Here is a 13,806-nt window from a genome sequence, read left to right as displayed (position 1 = left end):
GAACAGCTGTAGCTTACGCTGGCCCGCAGTCAGGCCATTCTTGTGGGGGTTTGGGAGACGTTTCCATTGTTGCTATTAAATGTAATATTTAGTTCATACACAAAACCATCATAAAGCATAATTTTAAATGGTTCTTCATATGAATAAAATATCTTATAGTTGTGTATACATGAATACACTTCAAACAAATTGAGCATCTAAATATTGACTTTAAAAAAGGAATATATCACAGGATTAGCTTTTAAACGGATACTTTCCTTTATAGTTATATTATTATGTGTATAAATTTTTTCTTTAATTTTTCTTTAATTGAGGTATAGTGGATGCACAGTGTTACATTCATTTCCGGTGTAAAACATAGTGATTCGACAAGTCTACGTGCTATGCTGTGCTCACAAGCGTAGCTACCATCCGTCACCGTGCAATGCGATTACAATACCCAACTCTATTCTCTATACTGTCCCTTTTACTCCTGTGATGAATTCGTTCCGTAACTGAAGCGGTATCTCCCTCTCCCCTTCACCCATTTTATCCATCTCCCTACTCTCCTCCCCTGACATATATCAATTTTTAAGAATAAACCTATTGTAAAAAACATAAAGACCATTTCCCACTTAAAATTTGGAAGTAAAATGACTACGTGACAATAGGCTTCTGAGCTGTGGACGTCTTCAGCAAACGCTCTAGCAAGAAGTATCTCTAAGGACAGGGAGTGTGTTTTCAAAACTTAGCATAGGCTCTAGGCACTCAGAACGCATTTCTTTCATGCAGGCAAAGGGAAGAAAGAGTGGAGTGGAAGGCAGGGCCCCTCGGCACAGCTGGAAGGTTATACACTCCTCCGAGGGAGACCGCATTCGCAGTCAATTCCGGTGGAATACATCAATGGAATGGAATAAAGAGAATAAACGAAAGCAGCCTTAAGGTTACGTGGGGGTTGCTGCAGCCACCTTGAGCTACAGATATTTTCAGAATAGTAAGTTCTGATGAGCTCTCCCTTAATTTCAGTAACCATCGCTGTGGACAGAATAATATAGCGTACTCCTTTTGTTTCATAATGAGGCTCAGTGATCCAGTTAAGGGTATACACGACTTCAGTAGTACCTAGAATAGGTCTGGAGTCTCCAACATCCCATCTCGTCTTTCTACTTATCAGAGAGAGACGTGGAGACACATCAGTGCGACTCTTCTCTCAGTTGAGGCCACACTGGGGTTCAGGGGGCACAGGCAAGAGCTCTCTTGTGCACATAGCTCCCTGTTCTTCATATTTATTCTGTAGTGTAGTTCCACTATTTTTAGCACAGCACTAGCTCCGTCTGATGTATTGGTTATACCTAAAATTTCATTTTCAGCATTACATTTATATTGTCAAAGTTGAAGCCGACGGCCCCATTTCATACTGCCCAGTTGAGAACTCTTTGTGCCTTAACCACGGACATAAATGCGATCCAACAGAGTGTAACGAGGCATGTCACGTGACCTCATTGCTCTTTCTCGAAGGCACCGCTCCTTGGTCACAAACATTGCCTCTTTGGTCTTTATACATTAGTCATTTGCTTCATTTTCTTGGGGGCATTTGTGGATGAACCTAGTTTATGGATATTAAAAGCATAAAAACTTCAACTCACATTCTAGAAACGGGGACTGAAATTTTCAAAGCCGTTTTACCAAAGCAGTTATAAATCTAGAGCCTGAGGAAAGGAGGGAATTAAACACATTTATATGTTCTGCCTTTCTTTTTGGTTTGGTTACCCAGACATCTTGGACCATGCAGGAATTCTGAAAGTGACTAAATTAAGAGACATTATTTTAGTCTTGCGAAATGGCTTATAGATGCATAGTGGACAGATAGGAGCATAGTCTTAAAAGGAAATAAATGCGATTTTTGTTAGTTAAATGGATTATTGTGAAAACTTAATCCACAATATACTAAAATGTAGAGACCCTCTAAGCATTTCTAAGCTCATCTAATTATTCATGGTGGGGGTGAGACACATTTATTGAGTCCTTATTACTTGCCTGGGACTATACAAGGTATAATAAATATGTTCTTTTATTTATTTAATACTTCAAATAATCCATAGTGAATGGATACCCTTATTTCCATTTTACAGATGAAGAAACCTAAGATTGCAGAGAGATTAAGTAACTTGCCCCATTCACACAGCTGTTAAGTGCTGGAGGTGGGACTGGCTCCGCCTATGTGTAACATGACACAGGAACTTGGCCATGACACTTAAGACACTTTTGTCACACCTGTAAGCCCTTCGACAGTACAATTTTCGAATGTCTTTTTAAAAATTCTACATTTTAAAAAAAAGTCATTTTTACTTACAACTTATGGTTATTCCAAGTTCCACACTGTGCTTCTTAGGGAGTTTCACGTGAAAAGTCCCACTACTTGGGATGACAGACTCTGTAATTGCAAAACAAAGAAGAGGATGTCTGTTGGTGACCAGGAAGAATGGAGCACCGATCAATGAAAATACATGAGGAATTCTATTACCATGAGCGTCTGAATGATGAGGGAGCAGAAGGCTGGCTGAAGACAAAGCATCAGCTGACACCCCGCTACCTCCCCCCCACCCCCACTCCTGGGTGGGACAGGTGTGACATTCTTCCAGGAAGCCCCCAACCATCTTAATGCTAATGTCTTGCTAGAGGGAAAAACAACCTTAACTTGACGATGGCAAGGCCTCCGGTACCCTGTGAGTCTTCTTTAACATATGAAAGTATTTCCTCAACCTCCCTTTTTCTTACCTCCCCCAACCCCATAGTATATAATCAGCCACCCCTCACAACCCAGGGCGGCAGCTCTTTCTGCCCACGCGGCCTGTTCCCCGTGCTTTAATAAGCCACCATTTTGCACCAAAAGACATCTCAAGAATTCTTTCTTGGTTCTCGGCTCCGGACTCCACCCCACTGAACCTCACCTATATTCCACAACCACATCATGAAGTTAAAGTTGAAGGAACTGAAGTAAGGCGAATGCCTGTAAAATCCTGCTAAATTATGCTCCTGGTGAAGAACAGGTGTCCTGCCCAAGGACAGCTGTGTGTCATTCATAGCAACACCTGAATTCAGTATGACTGAGGTGTCATTCGGGCAACCTTTGCACCAAATTCACCTGGAATGCAAGTTACAAATATAGATTCCATTCATTCATTCATTTATTTATTTACTCTTTTGTCAGAGAGAGAGAGAGAGCATGAGCACCCAAGCAGGGGGAGCAGCAGGCAGATGGAGAAGCAGACTCCCCGCTGAGCAGGGAGACGGATGCGGGATTCGATCCTGAGACCCTGGGATCATGACCTGAGCCAAAGGCAGATGCTTAACCAACTGAGCCACCCAGGCGCCCCACAAATACAGAATCCTGATGTATGGGATCAGAATGTCCAAAGATAAAGCCTAGAAATCTGCATTTTAAGCACATTCTCCGGGTGATTCTTAGGCATAACAGAGTTTAAGGACCATAGGTCTGGTTATCTTCTTTGTTTCTCTTCAACCATGTCTCGCCAGGGTTACCTATTCAGCAATAATTTTTTTTCCCCAACTGTTGTTTGAAGGTAGCTGGGGGAATAGGTTTTAGGAGAAATTTCAGTTTGATGTGATGGTTGTTGATTTGGGGGTCAGGGAGGTGCCTTAATTTGTAATAAAAAGAGGGAAGAGTATACTTCGAGTGGTAGAATTAAGAGTGATACTCAGAGTATTTCTCAACTGGAATGGTATTGGCCACAACCAGTCAGGCCGGATGCTGCCTGGGGGGTTGGAACAAGGGACCTCAGGAGGTCCCAACTGAACCACCGATTGCCCTTTGATTCCTGGATCCTGGGGAGCTCCAGGAGGTCCCAGGAGGAGCCGGAGGGCAGGGGGCACTGAACAGGGTGAAGGTGGGCTCAGACACCAGCCAACCGGCACAGAGGTAATGAACACTGTTGCGACAGAAAGACAACCAGTGTGCACTGGTTGAATCTCAACCGTGGAGAGAACTAAGGTGATTTTACCAGGGCTTGACTAGTATTTGAGAAAAGGAAGAATGGCTACAAATTCTTAAATACACTCTTCTTAAAATGCCTTTAACAGTCTGGGAAACCTTCAATTAGAGATAAGGTTAAAAAGAAAATACCCTCTGAAGAGATAACATCTATTCCCACTAAGCTGCTAATGACGGTAATCCTTTCTTGAAGGTTTTGGAAAGGGGTGGAAGGGGCACAGGAAGGGAAAGGAAACATTAGCATAAGGGGAGGGTTGTGGGGTGGTGGAGCTAAACTATTTTTATTGCTTGATTTTGCTCGATGCTAGCTACCCAACTTACACACACCTCTAACGACAACGACGCGGCCCCTGGTTCAATTTGTTAACATTTCCGGTCTCTGCGAAGCACAGGTGAAAGTTGGGACGGCCTCATGGAAACAGAGGCTAGAATCCGCCCTTACTCAGCAGGGAGTCTGTGCCCCCCCCACCCCTCCCCACCGCTTGTGCTCTCCTTCTCTCTCTCTCTCCATCTCTCTCTCTCTCTCTCTCTCTCTCTTGTGCGCGCGCAAAAATAAATAAATAAAATCTTTTAAAAAAGAATTTGTACCCTTCCCATTTCCCAATAGGAGCTGAGATAGATACAATTATTTCCCCTAACAGATTTCAAAAAGACTTGTAACTACATGTAGGTGAGCTTTATTTCCTTGCTTTGGAGACTGCAGGTGTCATACTTACTTCCAAAATATTCCTCAAATCTGTGCCTTCCCTCTATTTCCTAAGTCCTCTACGTTCCCCCTTCCAATAATGGAGGCTCATTGCCATATTCTTCCCACTCCTAACGCGACAGTTTACGAATGTGGAATTAGCACGCAGACTGGGGGCAGAGAGGGCATTTGAAGTGGCCCCATTTTGCCCATCCGTACCAACAGCCAGTCTGCAGAGAGAGGGAGAAACAAGCGCACAAGAGGAGCGTGCATGAGGCCTTGGAGAGGGCCTGTGCTTGGCCTTGACAGCCCTGGTGTCTGGTTCTAGGCCTTCCTGCGGCTGCCTGCATATCCTGTCCTCGAGGGCTGTGAAACTCCTGTGTGCTTCCAGCAAATGCCCCTTCTCTGAATTAGCTCGTGCATGTCTGTTGCTTGCACCTGAATGATTTCTGATGAACACATTGGTCTAGTAGAGGACACAGGATGGGAGCTAAGCAGAAAGCCTCCACAGAAGTGTTCATGGATGTGGTAGGAATTTGATTACCCAGAGAAAGCACGCAAGTGGCCCATAAGTGAATGCGTCAGACGCTTTAGAGGCACAAACTGCTTCCCTTGTTATGGAACTCATTTCATGTATGTTTGTTTTAGTGTTATGTGTTTTTTACCAAAATTCTCTGCGAAAGGGGAGGGCAGAATAGGGCATGCTTGTATGTATATATACGTGTTTTCATGTAGGTATGTAACAGCTTGTCCATGATGCTATACAAATGAGATCTTGGAAGCCTGAGGGCCAGGAATCATTGATCTAGAATAGTTCCCATAGCAACATTTCGCTTTTATAAATTTTTAATGCAGGGAACCTTGACCAAGATTAACATTGTTAATGACACTGGAGGAGATATTATCACTTCCTGGAAAACAGTAATGAATCGTGTTTGAATACATAAGACTTGAAATATTCATAATGACGAACAAATATCAACAAATGAATCTCTCTGATCAGCTGTGGTTTCATTTTAATCTTTAAATGCCAACATGATTTATTTTATATTTGGTAATTTTTTTGCCTACCCAGTTATTTGGTGGTTAAAGCAAAGGCATACTGAATTTGGTGTTTCTTAAAGAAATACTAGTAAAGAGGAAAAAAAGATATTTGGAGAAACAATAGGTTTAGAATAAGTAAATAGAATGTTTATTTTGTTAGAGTCCCATGTGATTATTTTGTACTTCCCTCATTTTGCTTTATTTTTGTTAATACTATAATTAAAAACACATTTGGGTAAACAAAGGCTCCCTTCTTTCCAATTGGCCTGTTTTTTCTGCCTGAAGCATTCCTTGTTGGCACAGTAAGATAATCACCACATCATAATTCATTAACCTGGACACCCTTGTGAGATTTGAAAGATTAAGAGATTTTAAGGGGGGGGTGTTAAATGTAAATGCTTAACTCCCCCCCACTCAGAGGAAAGCGCTGGAGGCTCTAGTAATGATGGCAAACATCATTTGACAGGATTTTCACTGGGACTTCTTTCCAGAACAAAGCTGTATCTTTCCCAACAAAATAGCTTCCGAGTTAAAGCAGAATCTTCAAGTAGTCACAATTTTTTAGACTGGTATTTAAAAGACAGTATTGAAAAAAGGCAAAATGTAAACTGTGCATATATTATGAATATAGCTTTATAAAATTATATGGTAAAGGACATTGATAAAGAAATAAAAAAAATTAAACTTCTGTTTTTTAGAGTGATGAGGCTATGAATCATTTCAGCTTTAAAAAGAATTCCGTAAATGTTATTACGATGTTGTTTGTACAGTAGTGCCCATTTAAAGAGAGAGATTTAGGCAAGAGTATACTCACAGTCAAGCTTTTTAAACATTTTTTTATGTCACTTAAAATATTTGTAAAATAGAGGTGGCTTATCTCTGAGACCAATAGCTTGGGAATTAATATCTGGGTATAGTATATTTTTTGAGGAAGAATTTTAGAAATAGGGGGCCCACGTCTGTATAATTAGGCGTGAATCCAGAAGGAAAGGGCAGTCCTGAAACAGCTCACGTCCAGAGATTTCCTACCAATGTCCCAAGTTCTCAAATGGCTAAAAAAGAGCTTTTGGATTCCAGCAGTTTCCAACAGATGCCAGTAGATTGGTAATGACTAGCTGGAGTGTTTTATTGGAGATTCTGACGTTGTGTCTGGGCTCAGCAGGAAGATACTGAAATCAATTAGTGATATCAGCCATGAACAAGGGAAGAGAGAAGGTTAGGATGGGAGCATATTTTTTTCTGGCTCTATTCTACATCATTTCTATTCATTTGAAATGGGTCAAATTATGGAACAACCAGGGCAGGGTTAAGACCTTAAGTCCCTTTTTTCCTGTCTCTTATTCAAGCAAGCCCAGTACTGAATAAAGTGAGTTTAATAGACATAGTTTCTATTTCTTAGGAGCCTAAACCAAGGATATTAAAGTATTTAATCAACAAATATTACAAGATACATATATATTAAGGATGGATTAAACAAGGAACAAATATTGAGGATACACATAAAATAAAAATGCATTTATAGCACAAGCAAATACTTAGATATTGCTTATGGAAGAGGTCAAATTGTGCAGCAGGTGTTTCAAGTAAATGTTACTCCACAACCTAAGTGCACAGGAGAGTCACCTCCCCTCCACAAACAATGACAGTAGCGCAGAGCTTCAGAAATCCTGCTCTTTCATGCTGGAAACTCGGTCGTCTCTTTGAAGAGGCAGTGTAACACGACATGAAAAAGACAGGTGCAAGTCCACAGATCTGGGATCTACTATTCATTTTGCTGTATGACCTTGAATTTCCCCACCCAAACTTCAGTTTCTCCATTTACAAATAAACAAAGGTATTGGGTTGTAAGAGTCACCTCACCACTAATGTTGTGTGCTTGTAGTAAGTACATTCTGGGGCTTCCTGACAGCCTTCTTTGAAAACCATACCCTCACCGACATCTGACTGGTTCTTACAGGGTCCTTCTACCAGATTCCTGTTTGGTTGCAACTAACCAAATCTAAGAATAAGAAACTTGAACTGGTTGGGACTGGCTGGGCACTTTAGCAAAGATAGGGCAATCAAGTCCAGTCCAAAGTCAGAAAAATCTTGGGCAGAGCAAGATAGAGCAGATCTGCAGAAGCACGCAGCACGGAGAGACCAGGAACCCCAGAGAAACAGTGGGTACGGAATCAGTTCTTGATGCAAACTGAAGTTCCTGATTCCAGTCCCTTGGGAGAGGCAACTGCACTTCGTTCATTCCTTCACCCAGTCTTGGCTGAGAGTCTCCTGCTCTCCAAGTGCTGTTCTGGGTGCTGTGATACATTCATGATCAAAAGGCACAAAGTCCCTGACAGCACAGATTTTTTTTCCACTGAAGAAGACAAGACAAAAATAAATCCGTAACATAACATTGGAGCATTAGAAAGGCTAAGAAGAACCATACATCTGGGCAAGGGGACAGAGTGATAGATAGTGACGGAATGAGTCTCTGAACAAGTGGTATTTGAGCAAAGACCTGAATGAAGTGAGCAAACCACCTGAACACGGTGGGGAAGAGCTGCCCAGGTGGGGGAAACGGCAGAGATCCTTTGATAGGATTGCATTTGGCATGGCAAGGGCAGCTAGCTCATCCTCCCTTCCTCATTCCAAGTCCTGCCCTCCTTCTGAGAGATTCCACTGTGTGCATGGTCTTTCCATCACCCTGCATTCCCAATTCCCAGAGCTCTGGTTGAAGAACATTCACGTCTGCTCCATATCACTTCAGGAGCTCGCTACCCTGAGCCTTACTTGACCTCTGAAAATCTAAGCTCTAATATGCCACTTTGACCTCAGTCTCCTGCCATCGGCTCCCTCCTCAACTTTCTCTTGCTATGCCCATTTCTCTTCCCGAACACTCTTAGATTCTTCAGGTCTCTCTTTCTTCCCAGTCTAACATGCTGATCCATATTCACTTCTATCCCTCTGCAACCTAGATTCCTTCAAGGCAGTATGTCTAGTGGTTGGAGCCGTGGCCTTTGGAGCCAGACAGCCTAGGTGAAAATCCCAGCCCTACCATTAACTACGTGGGCCTCAGTTTTCTGGGGATGTAATCATAGTAACCTCCATCGCTGTTATAAGTGAGCTAATACACACACAGTGCTTAGAAGAGTGACACGCCATAGAGCAAGCATTTGATAAATATTATCATGGTTTTGAGGTTATCACCATATTTATTCATTTGCTCTTCCTGCAACAATTTGAACTGCCGTGACTTTAGTTTTCTTCCTGTTGAACCTTCTCTGGAAATCTCTGTCTAATCACCTACCACCTATGCTGTTATTCCTCAGCTGAGGTCACCTGACAAAAAACAACTTGACCACGCAGGTTGACGGGGCTAGCCACTCAGAGCTTCTGGACGCTGCCTGGTCTACTACCCAGCTTGAAAATCCCTTTACAAGAGTCTGGTTAACTTTCTCACTCATTTCCCCATTAGCTCTTCCAAGCTATCATTCTTTTCAACTCCCCAAGATGCTGATCCTTTTACCTTCACTTGACAGTTCTTACATGAAACCCTAAACACAGATAAAAATGTATTTATATTCTCATGTCCTTCTCTTTAAACTCAGAAAAGGCAGCTGCCAGCCTTCTGTCTTAGACCTACCTATGTTCTAGATAACTTCTCCTCTCATCCCTTTAGGGACCCATACCCATCAATTATCCTTTTTCTCCCTCATTCACTTCAGGCCACAAACATGCTCAGATCTCTCCAATATCCACAAAACAAAACCACAAAACAGAATAACTCCCCTCTGGACTCGGAAGCCCCCTCTATCGTTTACCCCATCTTTTTTCATCCACAGCTACACTTCCTAACATGTGGCAATGATTTTGATTGAGAACCACTGGTTGGAGCATAAAGCAATATAAAAGAGTGTCCAGTATGTAAGTAGATGCTGGAGCAGTTCTAAAAAGAGAAGTCCACAGTGGGCTCCATCTTTTTTATCCATTCACTGCATTTTTCTAGCCATACCTTGTTCCAAAACCCAGTTCATTGGCAGAAAGCAAGCATAGCTTGTCCATAGTTCTCCACCCTTTCCTCGCCCCTCAGCTTACTACAGTCTGACTTCTGCTCCCAAGTTCCCTGAAACTACTTTGCAATGTGTTTTTTCCTAATTGTCAAATACAGTGGACCTTTCCTGCCTTATATGACTTGACTTCTCTGAAGCTCCTTTAAGCTATTGACCATGACCTTGAAATTCTTGCTTTGGCCTCCAAAATGCCACCTTTTTTGGTTCTCCTTCTACTTCTCAGACTGCATCTTCATTATCTCCTTTGCTAGCATCCTTCCCTTTCAATTTTAGTTTAGTCTCTCCTCAGGCAGAGTCCCCTCCTTCCTGCCACTCGTTCCTTCGTGCTCGCCTGTATTCCAATGACTTTACCGATCACTGACATGGTGGTCCCTCCTCAGGGCTACTCTCCGGCCCAGACCCCCATCCTAGGCTCCAGGAGGTATCGCTCGCGGGCCCCTGGGCACTTCCCTGTACATTCCAGGAGCAACACACATGCAGTAAGTCTGTTTCTGTCTTGCAGCAGTGCTTGCTCTTGTATAATTGGTTCTGAGCACTTTGAGAATATTAACCCTTTCTATTTTCCCTTTAGATGACTTGAAGGTAACACAGTGCCTGGAATTTAGTGACGGGTGCTCGATAATTGTCTTTTGAATTTAGGAATGGATATGCTTGTCCTTCTTCCACTAGACCTGGCAGTGGATTTGCCGATTCAGGTCTAAAATAGAATTTGTCGTTATCTTCAGATTTCTGTTCTTCAAGTCTTCCTCTTCTTAAAGTTATCACTATTTACTCAATTACTGACCCTTCCACCTCAGGAGTCATCCATGATCTTCCCTTTCTCTCATCTTCCATATTCATTCCATAAGCAAGGTCTGCTTGCCTCAAGCCACGTCCTAAATTCCACTCTTTGTCACTGTCTCTAGCTCTACCACCTGTCCAAGCTGCCATCATTGTTTACCTATCCAACCACTGCAACTTCCTAACTAGGATTTCTGCCTCTGCTATTGTCTCTTCTCATTTCAGAGGGCTCTCTAACACACCCATCAGGATAGCTCACTGCCGTTCATAAAATGCTCCATGACGTCATTACACTTGGAATGTAAATTCTTTATACCAAGGCACTGGATTAATTGGCCCCTTCCAATCTCTCTCACCCCATCTCCAATTCCAAATCTAATCCCCATCCCCAACTTCCTTTATGCTACAGTAAGAGCCCCCCTTTTTAAAGATTTATTTATTTACTTGAGAGAGAGCGCACATGGGAGTGGGGGGAGGGGCAGAGGGAGAGGGAGAGAGAGAATCTCAAGCAGACTCCCCACTGTGTGTGGAGCCTGATGTGGGGCTTAATCCCATGACCATGAGATCATGACCCAAGCTGAAATTGAGAGCTTACCTGACTGAGCCACCAAGGCACCCCCCCCATAAGAGCCCTTTTTGCTGTTACTCAAAGCCACCCAGCTGATTATTCTGGCTCAAGTCTTTTACACTGGCTGTGCCTTCTACCTGGAGTACCTGCTCCCAGATGCCCACAGAGCTGGCTCCTTCCCCAGCTTCAAATCTCTGCTCAAACGTCACTTCCTCCAACAGTCATCCCATGAAAATAGCTCCCCACAGCCATCCTCTAATTCCCCACCCTGTTTCACTTTCCTCAGAGCACTTATTACTGCCTAAATGTATATTTGTTAACTGAAAAATCAACTTTCTGTAATATCACAAGCTTCACGAAGAAAGGAATTTTTTTCCCTCTACGTCTATTATTGCATCTCTAATGGACCCACAGTGAACACTCAGCAAGTATTCGTTGGGATAATGCAATCTCTATGTCCAAAGGCACACCTTTAATGATTGGTAAAGATTATTGGCTCTTCGAGGTAGTATTTCACTGTGTGAAGACAATTTTATTAAACAGAAACTAGCACCAACCCCTAGAACCCACACACCTGTTAGCTACTGACGAGGATTCCCTTCCTGACCAAACTGAAGTCAGGCTCCTCTTCTCAACGAGGCCTTGTCTTTGGCCTACTCCTTGGCCTGCTGAGCCCAGTTTTAGTGAGAATCCTGCTCAATCAGTTTATGGAGAATCCCTCGACCCTTGAACAGACAATCAAATTCCTCACCCCCACACCCTTGATATCGAATCAAGTTCCTGTAAGTCAGTTTCCATTCCATGACTTCCTCACCCTTACCTTGCTTGGTGGCCATACATTCCCGGCTGCCCTTACTGTTTTTGGACTTAAATTTAATTTCTCTTCCCTATTCTAAGTCTTGATTTCTCTTGAAAAAGTCCTGAAGAAAGCCTTCCTTGTTTTTAACAAGCGTCTGTTGCAATTTTTTTTTTTTTTAACACTAGAGCCCAAATATTTACCCGCTGGGCTTGTATTAATCTACCTAATGAATTTTCATTGTTCCCTACCAAACTTCCATATGTTCTTTGCAGTGGAAAGGGTCAAAGAGAGGCTTTTCTTGTCTGTGTGACAGAAGAATATGGTTTCCCTAGCATATAAGGGCAAATCAGGAAGAATAAAGGCTACATGATTTTTTTTTATCACCCTTATAGTAGCTATAACTTAGTCGTTTTGTCACATTTATTTTCAACTGTTCTTATGGTGACACTTTGATGAATAATACAAAAACAGTGCTCAATACAAAATGACACCCCAAATCTCCTAAACAAAAACGTGTTCAGCATGTAAAAAAGTCGTTCCACTTCTGCCACATAATCCATATAATTCACATGCAGTCCGATATTGACTCTGCAGCCGACTTGCGATCGTATGATCATACCTGCAACATCAAACTCGATTTCCAGTGTGACCTTGCTCGTGATTGAAGAGTCTCGGAGGAGCTGGTTGGCTTCCTCAAAGGTGCTGTCTTCGGTTGGGATCCCATTAATGGCCATCACTCTGTCTCCGATCTGTAGCACCCCACATCTATATTTAGAACCACATGTTAGAGGTTGTAGACAGAGCAAATAATTATCAGGTTGACGTTGCCAAATCTATTTTGTTTGATCCCTGTGAAATAGCATGCCCATTTGGTCTTGTTTATTCAATGCGGTGGGCATCATATTAGGTCAACTGCAAGGTCTTGCACTCTTGCATTTGCTGGCTACAAATGTGAGCAAGGGAATCTTGATGGATCCCAGAGAAGAGATTAATAATTTAGCACTGTGGTATTCTTATAATCGGATCTGGACCAATATGTAGTAATGGTGAATGTACCGTCCCCCCACAGCAGAGAAATTATTATAATAAAGGTTGAACTTCAGAGATATTTTTCCCTTTTAATTAATATGGCCTCCAGTCCCTGATGGACAAAAATCTGCTAGATAAAGGCATCCGTGCTCGTTATTCTTCTCAAACCTTATCAAGAACATAAAATTTTATTGTTAGAACAGAGAGTTCATTACATCCTGCATTTCCTGCATTGAGCACTGTTCCATAATTTAGTAGCTATTCAAAGATAGTCGGCACAAGAAATGCACAGAAAAGGACTCTGTGAAAGAGTGTCTTACCTCTCTGCTGGGCTGTCAGCTTCAATATAGGAAATCAGAGGTGGAGAAGAGAGCGTCTCCGTGGCAAACACACTGCCCTGCAGTTGGATCCCAAATCCTGTGACAGGATCTGCTGTCAGCACAACTTCTGTGGTTTCTGTGTGAACAACCTGCCCAGCCAAGCCCACTGTGCTCGAGGCTAAAGACACTAGGGGAACAAACACACAATAAATGACTTTAGGTTGGAGCAAGCACTAGGAATACCAGCATTTCTTTTTTCTTTTTCTTTTTAATTATTAGAGAGAGAGAGAGAGAGGCAGGGGGAGGGAGAGAGAATCTCAAGCAGGCTCCACTCCTAGCACAGAGCCCAATGCAGGGCTCAATCTCACAACCCTAAGATCATCACCTGAGCTGAAATCAAGAGTTGGACGCTTAACCGACTGAGCCACCCAGGTGCCCTGGACTACCAGCATTTCTGACACAGACCATGTCTCTGAAAAAAAAAAAAAATAAAAAGAAGAAAGAAAAAGAAAAAAAAAGAAAAGGAAAGAAAAAATAAAAT

At 42.5% G+C, this 13,806-nt stretch overlaps 1 protein-coding gene across 1 annotated transcript in view; it reads right to left on the bottom strand.

The window, feature by feature from the left end:
* Positions 1-13,806, bottom strand: part of GRIP1 (glutamate receptor interacting protein 1) — a 648,222-nt gene that overhangs the window by 65,424 nt on the left and 568,992 nt on the right. Inside the window, exons 12-14 of the mRNA XM_057316325.1 lie at positions 13,266-13,452; positions 12,536-12,681; positions 2,333-2,413 (exon numbers count right to left, since the gene is read on the bottom strand). Of these exons, the coding sequence (XP_057172308.1) occupies positions 2,333-2,413; positions 12,536-12,681; positions 13,266-13,452 (414 nt within the window). The remainder of the gene's footprint in view (positions 1-2,332; positions 2,414-12,535; positions 12,682-13,265; positions 13,453-13,806) is intronic.

This window comes from Ursus arctos, unplaced genomic scaffold (genome assembly GCF_023065955.2).
Source record: "Ursus arctos isolate Adak ecotype North America unplaced genomic scaffold, UrsArc2.0 scaffold_21, whole genome shotgun sequence".
NCBI classification, from domain to species: domain Eukaryota; kingdom Metazoa; phylum Chordata; class Mammalia; order Carnivora; family Ursidae; genus Ursus; species Ursus arctos.
Note: the sequence above shows the minus strand (reverse complement) of the source record. Positions and strands in the feature narration are given on the sequence as shown.